The sequence below is a fragment of the Antrostomus carolinensis genome, unplaced genomic scaffold, assembly GCF_000700745.2.
Source record: "Antrostomus carolinensis isolate BGI_N321 unplaced genomic scaffold, ASM70074v2 scaffold53001, whole genome shotgun sequence".
Classification (NCBI taxonomy): Eukaryota; Metazoa; Chordata; class Aves; order Caprimulgiformes; family Caprimulgidae; genus Antrostomus; species Antrostomus carolinensis.
In genome coordinates, this window is record NW_010297314.1 from 17187 (window position 1) to 25173 (window position 7987).

The 7987-nt window shown below is 51.4% G+C and overlaps 1 protein-coding gene across 1 annotated transcript; it reads left to right on the forward strand.

Moving 5' to 3' along the window:
* The first annotated feature begins 4225 nt into the window (after nt 1-4225).
* RAB17 (RAB17, member RAS oncogene family) lies at nt 4226-7700 on the forward strand. The gene is made up of 5 exons (XM_010162055.2): nt 4226-4382; nt 6068-6219; nt 6656-6781; nt 6989-7082; nt 7588-7700. Exons 1-5 carry the CDS (start codon nt 4226-4228, stop codon nt 7698-7700), a joined length of 642 nt encoding a protein of 213 aa, XP_010160357.2.
* The last annotated feature ends 287 nt before the right edge of the window (nt 7701-7987 follow it).

Sequence of the window (7987 nt, forward strand, 5' to 3'; positions counted from 1 at the left end):
GCTGTACCCAGCAAACAGATGTAAATCAACTTAAAGGTAATTAAACCAGGGGGCTTCATAGGGGAAGCTGGTTAATGCTGGTTGGAGCTGCCTCTGTGTAGTCACCCATTTCCCAGGGGAAGGAGAGAAGAGACATTGAGACAAGGGAATGGTGGTATCTGGCTGAGAACACAATTTCCTGGGTGCAGCGATGCTTAATCCTCAATTAGGAAGTGAGAAATTATCTGTGTCGTGTCCATATTGTTACTCACCTCCTAGGTAAGTGTAAGATCAGGCAATATCTGCCCCAAACATCTGCTGTTAGACACAGCTGTCACAAAATATTAAGCTTTATCTGGAGACTAAGTCCACCAACAGGATTTTTACAGTTGATTGAAGAGAAATGCTTGTCTAAACTGCCTCTATATGTTGAATCTGAGCAGGTTCAGCTTTCCCTGCCCCTCAGTGTGGCCTCTAGGCACGAGGACAAGACTTGTAACACCTCAGCTGTTCCTCAGCCTGCTTCCTAAATTGCTGTTATTCTTTACTGAGCTCAAACTAAAAATCCCCCAAATCCAGCATCTAAACAGTCCCAGTCCAGGTCACACCTCAGCCTTTGAAAGCCTGGGTGGGAAAATTTGCTAAAGCCATTCTGGGACAGGAGCATCAGTAACTTCTGCAGAGTTTTGAGTTTGCAGTGACATGAATCAAACTTACTCGAGTTATGCCAACAGAAGCTTTCTGGTATGCAGGTCCACTCTGCTGGGGTTTAACTCACAGAAATCAAAAAAGCTGCTTTAGATGTTTCTCCTGGATATGCTCAGTCAGTCAGTCCCACGCCAGGGAATTCAGGGAGGTTTCCAGATGAAGAACAAGCTTCTGTTTCATCAGCAGTACAGGCTGAAAGAGAAGAGATGCTGTTTGCTGCGAGGCAGCAGCGCCCTTACCCACACCTGGAGTGGGCATCAGTGACCCTGCCGGAGCTGTGTCCTGCATTTGCAGAGCCAACTGTAACCCTAAGCCAGGTCTGGCTGACAGGCTCTTCCCCAAGGCAGGGAGCAGCCACAAGAAGGGTGACTACCAGCCACGTGAGATATCTGAAGGGCTTTTCCCCTAGTCCCTTAGCCAGCGAGCACAGGGTTTTACTCCATACGCTTTTTCTTCAACAAAAAAAAAAAAAAAAAAAAAAAAGGAAAATGAAAACAGTTCTCCCTAAATCCTATTTGCCATTGAATCAAAACCAAGCCGCTTGTTTTGCTTCCTTACTGTTCTCCTCAGGTGGAAAGGGAGATTCACTTTCTGCCTCTTAACACGGAAAAGAAATTGTTTCAAATGAGCCTTGGCAGAACTCCCCATCTCTCACAGTTGTTTGCTCGTACGAAAAGTTGGCGAGGAAATTTCCATCCACATCAGTAATTCTCAAGTGAGCTTTGTTACAGGGTCAGTGGAATCTTCTAGGGTTAAACAGAGCAGCAGAGTGAAATAATGAGAAACTCAGTTTAAGAGGGACAATCTCGGGTGTTTTTCATGCAGCTTCTTGCTTCCCTGTAGAGTTTTATGGCTCATCACCTGCAGTAGCTAACAGAACTGCCCAGAAAGGATAGCAGTCTAATTTCCATGCCTACAAAGAGGCAAATTATGCAATTAACACAATAAGGAGCACCTTTATGACATGCTTTTTCCTTCTTAAAATATATAACCCACCCCTAACTAGCTGTTCTGCACAGACTGCAATCCTGCTCTTCATCACTGGGCTGTGCCACCTGGAGGAGATGATTTTACCCCTGGTTTTAAGGGGATGAAAGCTCATCTCACCAGGCAGAAAAACAATCCTCATCTAAAGATACAGACCTGGGTTCAGCCAGTACCGAGGAATGCTCTTAATGACAGTCTGCTTTGATAACAGCTCAGGGAAAGGAGAAGAATTAAAGGTCTGGAGCCTGCCAGATTGCAGGGGAAGACAGGCAAAATGAATAGCAGTGTGCAGGAACAAGAGGCTTTTGTCAGATGTGGGAGCCCCCGAGACCTTCCTGGGCTGGGAACTACATTGCTAGTGCTGCTCTTAGGAGTCTTTATAATAAAAAGGTATTTCTTCTTGCCCACCTGCAAGTTCTGCATGCCAAACTCCCGTGAGCCCCAGGTAGAAGTAGCAGTAATTGCACTAAATCTTCATTGTAAGTCTTGCAGGTCCCTGTTCTCTGGCTGACCAGGGCTTTCTTCAAAAGTACGAGGAGGGATGCACCCCACACCAGTAGTGTTCACCCCAGCATGGGAGGCTCTTCATCTGGCATACAATAGCAGTGAGAATGTCAGGACACAAACATTTCATCATCCTTCATAAGGCTCCTCTGCTGCCTTTGGGTGTTAAAAGACCAGCTCTATATAGGAGGCACGTTCCCATCTCTACACACAGCAGTTATGGGCTTGCTGGTGGCATATCCTGGCTGCATCAAGAAAAGCATGGCCAGCAGGTCGATGGAGGGGATTCTCCCCCTCTACTCTGCTCTCGTGAGGCCCCACCTGGAGTGCTGCGTCCAGTTCTGGAGCCACCAACACAAGAAAGACATGGACCAGTTAGAACGAGTCCAGAGGAGGCCACCAGGATGATGCGAGGGCTGGAGCAGCTCTGCTGTGAGGACAGGCTGAGAGAGTTGGGGCTGTTCAGACTGGAGAAGAGAAGGCTCCAGGGAGACCTTCTAGTGGCCTCCCAGTACCTGAAGGGGCTCCAGGAAGGCTGGGGAGGGACTTTGGCCAAGGGCAGGGAGTGACAGAACAAGGGGTGGTAGCTTGAAACCAAAAGAGGGGAGGTTTAGATTAGATATTAGGAAGAAATTCTTTGCTGTGAGGGTGGTCAGACAGTGTCCCAGGTTGCCCAGAGAAGCTGTGGCTGGTCCTCCCCGGGAGTGTTGAAGGGCAGGCCAGGCTGGATGAGGCTTTGAGCAACCTGGTCTAGTGGAAGGTGTCCCTGCTACTGGCAGAGGGGTTGGAACTGGATGATCTTTAAGGTCCCTTCCAACCCAAACCAGTCTGGGATTCTATGATTCTATATTTCCCCTTTGCTGCTGCGTGTGAGGTTGGATAAGTGCATGCAAGGTCATCTCACGCCCTCTCCTGCTCAGTTCAACACCCCATGACCCATCAGCTTCAAGCTTTGCATGAACCTCCCTCTCTCCTGTATAGCTCTCCATGTGAGCCAAGTGTTTTTGGAGGAGGAGCTCTGTGAGGAGGAGCCAGGGCAAAGCTCTGGCTAGCTGCAAGACAGCATCACTTGCCACCCTGCGCTGACAGCTCCCACCGACAGCGAGGCAGCTTCACTTCCTTGAGAAGGAGACACGTGCCACCCAGGAGGGCTCACACCGACCATCCTCTTCCCAGGGTACGGCCAATACTCCACAGCAGCTCTCTTCGAGTCAGGTTTGAGGTGAGCCCTGGTATTTTGGGCCATACTCCCCTGCCATCCTGGGTCACCATGGAGTGTGGCTCCACCCGGAGTGATGCAGAGTCACACTCTGTGGTGCAACGGTCATGAGGCCGTGAGAATTCATAGGCTGGGTCTGCCCTGGGTTTCTTAATCAGCAGTGCAGGAACATGAGCTGTCTGCTCTGTGTGCTGCTGTCCTCAAGGGTACTCGAGTCAGGTCCTCTCACTCCTGCTTCTTCACCCTGGTGAGTAACACGCTGACTCAAAGTGGTGTTGCCACAAAGCCCAGCAGCTCTTAAGGTCCCCAGCTATCCCTTGGGCAGTGTCCTTAACAAGCTGGTAGCAGCGTCACCTCCACACCTAAGCTCACCTCCAACCTGAGGTAGGCTCTCCTGGTATAACTCCTAACCAGGACCCACAATAAGCGTGGAACAGCAGCCTAAGCTCTCCACCAGGACTTTGGGGAAGGAGGCATGTTCAAGAGCAAGACAAACCCATAAGTGATGCCCCTCTGCCGTTAACTTTCTCCAGCATGTCCTCTTTTTAAAGGAGATGCACCCAATCCACTCTCCTTATCCTCATCCAAGGAGGCCTCTTGCCTAAGTTTCTTCCTCAAGATCTCCACCCTCTGGTCATAACTGACAATGGCAGATGGTTTGGTGTGTTAAATTCGATTCAAAATATTAACAATTTTACTCTAGCCTATTTGGAGGTTAAACCCTGCCTGCCCCACTGCCACCAGTCAGGAGTTGATGGAGGAAGCTCATCTGATGGGCCTGGGATCCATGAAGATGCATTTTGAACAGAGTTGGTTTCCTTGCAGGGCATGGCACAGAAAACAGCGCCGAGCACCTCCCTGGAGGGGATTCATTCCACCTACATCTACAAAGTGGTTCTGCTGGGGAGCACATCAGTGGGAAAGTCAAGCCTTGCCTACCGATACGTGAAGAATGACTTCAAGGAGTCGCTGCCAACTGTGGGATGTGAGTGAGTGACTTCAGTAGCTTGATGGCTCTGGACAAGACACCAGGCCTGATGTGCTTCCTTGCAGCGGGGTGGGATGCAGGAGAACAGGTTGGTATATCCTACAGTAGCACAGACCCACTTTTGAACAGGATACACTTGCCCCAGAGCCAGACCTCATCTGTCACTGTCACCTTCGGATCTCTCCAGCCCATTTCCCACAGCACCAGGCTGTAAGCAAAGCCACAGCCAAATTGCGTGGGTTTGGGTTAACGTTGCTTTTTGGAGGCAGATGAGCAGTGAAATGTCTGAAATGCGGGGTCCAAACTGTGCAGCCCACCTGCCCTTTGTGTGCTTGGTCCTGTGCTACCTTGTGCTAGCCCAGCCCCTTCCCAGAGAACGATCCCTCAGGAGCGACAACCCCAAACCGAAACCGCAATCCCGGGAGAGCCAGAGCCCGAGCGAAAGCCAGAGAGAGCAAGAGAGGAAGAGCCCCTCATGGATCTCCTGCCCATGGGGGACAGGAGATGGAACAGCCCCTTGGTAGAGCCCAGTGCCCATGGAGTTGATCCATTGCAATATTCCTCACCCCTCTAGATCTTGCACTTGCAGACCAGCAAAACACAAAGTCCTTCAACTTCCAGAAACAACTGAAAACATCGGTGTGTTCTCAGTGTTTCTCTCCTAACAAATCCCAGCTGAACCCAAACCCCAGCGCTGTTCCAGCTGCTGAAAAGAACCAGCTCTGACCCAGCTCCACACCAGGACAGACCCTCACAGCTATTTGGACACCCTGGGAGAATCTCCCCTGTACATGTGCTGCCCCAGCCTCAGTTCCCCACAGGAGCAGGGAGGTTTGGGCTAGGGTGCAGGCAGGCAGGACAGCCCAGGAGGAGGCAGCTGGCTGTGGCAGGTCCCCCACAGCACAGACTGATCACAGGCTGGATCAATGCCTCCTTTCTCCAGACACCCCATGCCCTGGCCAGGCTGCAATCTCTACACTGTCCCACCAGGAAAGGGGAGAGCATATGCCCCTGCAGGTCCCATGCTGAAGAGCCCATGTCCAAAGGCAGGACGTGTGCATCCCCATGCTGTGATGAAAGCCATCTGGAGAGCTGTGAGAGCCTTGCTCCCTCTGTAACCTCCCTCAAGCCAACACGCTTGCTGGGATCAAGCTGAAGAGCATCAGCACAGCTTTGACAGCACCTAGACAGTATAGATGCTCATCTTACATGATAGACCTGCATTTGGCCCCAAGAAGGCACAGCAGGCACTCATGGTACCACCTGGACCCTGGAGAGCTAATGGAGAAGAGTGAGGCACTGTGGAGCTGCTCCCCTTGTCCCTCTGCCTTGGCTCTGGCTGATCCACAAGCAGCCATCTGCTCCCTGGGAGCAGGGAGGGACACCCCCCTCCAAGTGGGACCCCTTTTCAGTGGATATTCCTATCCTCATGTCTGACCCACCAGCGAGGTGGAGGTAGCTTTTCTACCCAGGGGCTATTCTGCAAAGCTCAGAGCCATTGGACATTAAAACTGGTGTGTCTCCACCCAAATCTGCTTCCAGGAAGGGTGAGAAACCCATCCTGGTTTTAATTATTGCAGCATCGTTACAGGCCCTTAGGATGGAGTTGACCTTATAGTAGCAGATCCAAGGTCCCTGCCATTGCCACAAGCAAACACAAGTGTCCTGCATCTTGCTTGCAGGCTCCTTCTTCACACAGACACTCAACCTGGAGTCAACCACTGTCAAGTTTGAGATCTGGGACACAGCAGGCCAGGAGAAGTACCACAGTGTCTGCCACCTCTACTATCGGGGTGCCCATGCTGCTCTCCTCGTTTATGACATCTCTAATAAGGTAAGGCAGGGGATGCGGATCCCATCCATGCCAAAACACCATGCTGCAGCAGTACTGGCAGGGCAGAGGGGTCCCCAGGTGATGGTATTTGTCCTTGGTGGAGCAGAAAGTGGTACACAAGCAGTACCTGAGAAGATGAACATCCCACCTGGGACATGCCATGGGCTTTTCCTGCCCATGCAGGACCGGCCCACCACCCCATGGGCAATTTCTGCTGCCATGGAGAAAGGGTGCATCCTGTCCAAGGCTGATTTATCCCTCAAGGTGTTTGAGGACCAGTGACCTGTTTCTCTGAGAGAGAAGGGAATCAAATCTCTACCACATCTCTGGCATCCCCTTCAATTTGGTGCCACCCATCCAACTTTGTTATACCCAAGGCAAAGGGATTAAATCAAAACCAGACGACTGAGTGGTTTTTTTATCTTAATCTCTCCAGGAAACACTCAACAGAGCAAAGCTGTGGCTGAGGGACCTGGAGAAGGAGTTCCTTCCTGATGAAATAGTCATTGCTTTGGTGGGAAACAAGACGGACCTTGCTGCTGAGCGAGAAGTCACCACTGAGGTGAGCACTGGCAGGGAGGTCCCAGGCCCCCTCATCATCCCCTCACCAGCAAGCACTGGGATATGCCCTAGCAAAGTGAGGATTTAACAGGCTTTCAGACATCTCCAAAGTCACCATACGATTCTTGACCTGCCATGAAATGCCACCATAACCAAACAAACAGCCCCAGAGAAGGCTGGGAGAATAACTCTGCTTGTCTTCACCTAGGAGGGGGAAGAGTTTGCAAGGACCAAAGGCCTCCTGTTCATGGAGACATCTGCAAAATCCAACCACCAAGTAAACGATATCTTTATGGCCATAGGTAAGTTGTGTGATGGCTCTGTGAAAGCCAAAGCAGGTGAACCCTGGGCCCCAAACCTCTCCTTCAAGGCTGAAAACACCTTCTCTATCCCCCTCAAAGCTGACCCCTTTCATTGCTCATGCTTGCCAACAAGGTTTGCCTCCCAGCTGCTCCAGCTTACACCATACCTGGCAGCTTCAAGGGTCACAACCACAGCTGTGCGTGGTGTCAATGCAACATGTCACACCTCTCAAGGCAGAAGGACAGACAGATCCATTCCAGGGTATTCCAACATCAGAGATGGATTTCAGGCCCTCTCCCAAAGCCTCACTTTTCTTTTGCTTTAGTATCTGATGTAGGTGTAACGGTGTCCCCAGCGTAGCTGTTCAGCAGACATCTACCACGGTTACCATGGGACAGTACCGGTGGCCTTCAGTGGCTCCCCTGGGGTGGGATGGGACAGCCATCACATCCCACCTCAGCAGCAGGAGAAATGAGCCCTTTCTTACCTTGTGTTTCCTCCTAGCCCAAGAGCTTGTGCAGCGGGAACAAGAGAAGGCGTCCGCCTCGTCCCCACGCGAGTGGTCAACTGTTGACCTAGGGGAGAGTGGGGCAAGGACAGGGTGCTGTCGTCTATGAGGATGAGCAGCTCTGCATCTCAGCAGTGGCTTGATGAGGTCTCCAAGAGGAGCAATGACAAAGCAGAGGGGACACAGAAACATAGAGGCAGCTCAGCCTGACCACCCACCCCCTCAGAGCGAGGTTAGACCTCATCCTGGGGACACAGTGCCTCTCCAACCTTCTAGCACCAGCTTCATCCAGGAGGTAAAGCATGGAGGTTTCTTCCACCAACTTTTGACTTCCAGAGAGGAGCATGACCCACCAGCACTGCTGCCACCAGCCCTGACTGGTGACATCCTCCTGCC

Bases quoted from the DNA above. Each gene is read 5' to 3' on its own strand.
- RAB17 (XM_010162055.2), top strand. From the start codon at position 4,226: ATGGCACAGAAAACAGCGCCGAGCACCTCCCTGGAGGGGATTCATTCC. The intron at 6,782-6,988 runs GTGAGCACTGGC...GTCTTCACCTAG, and splicing joins AGCGAGAAGTCACCACTGAG to GAGGGGGAAGAGTTTGCAAG. The intron at 7,083-7,587 runs GTAAGTTGTGTG...GTTTCCTCCTAG, and splicing joins CGATATCTTTATGGCCATAG to CCCAAGAGCTTGTGCAGCGG.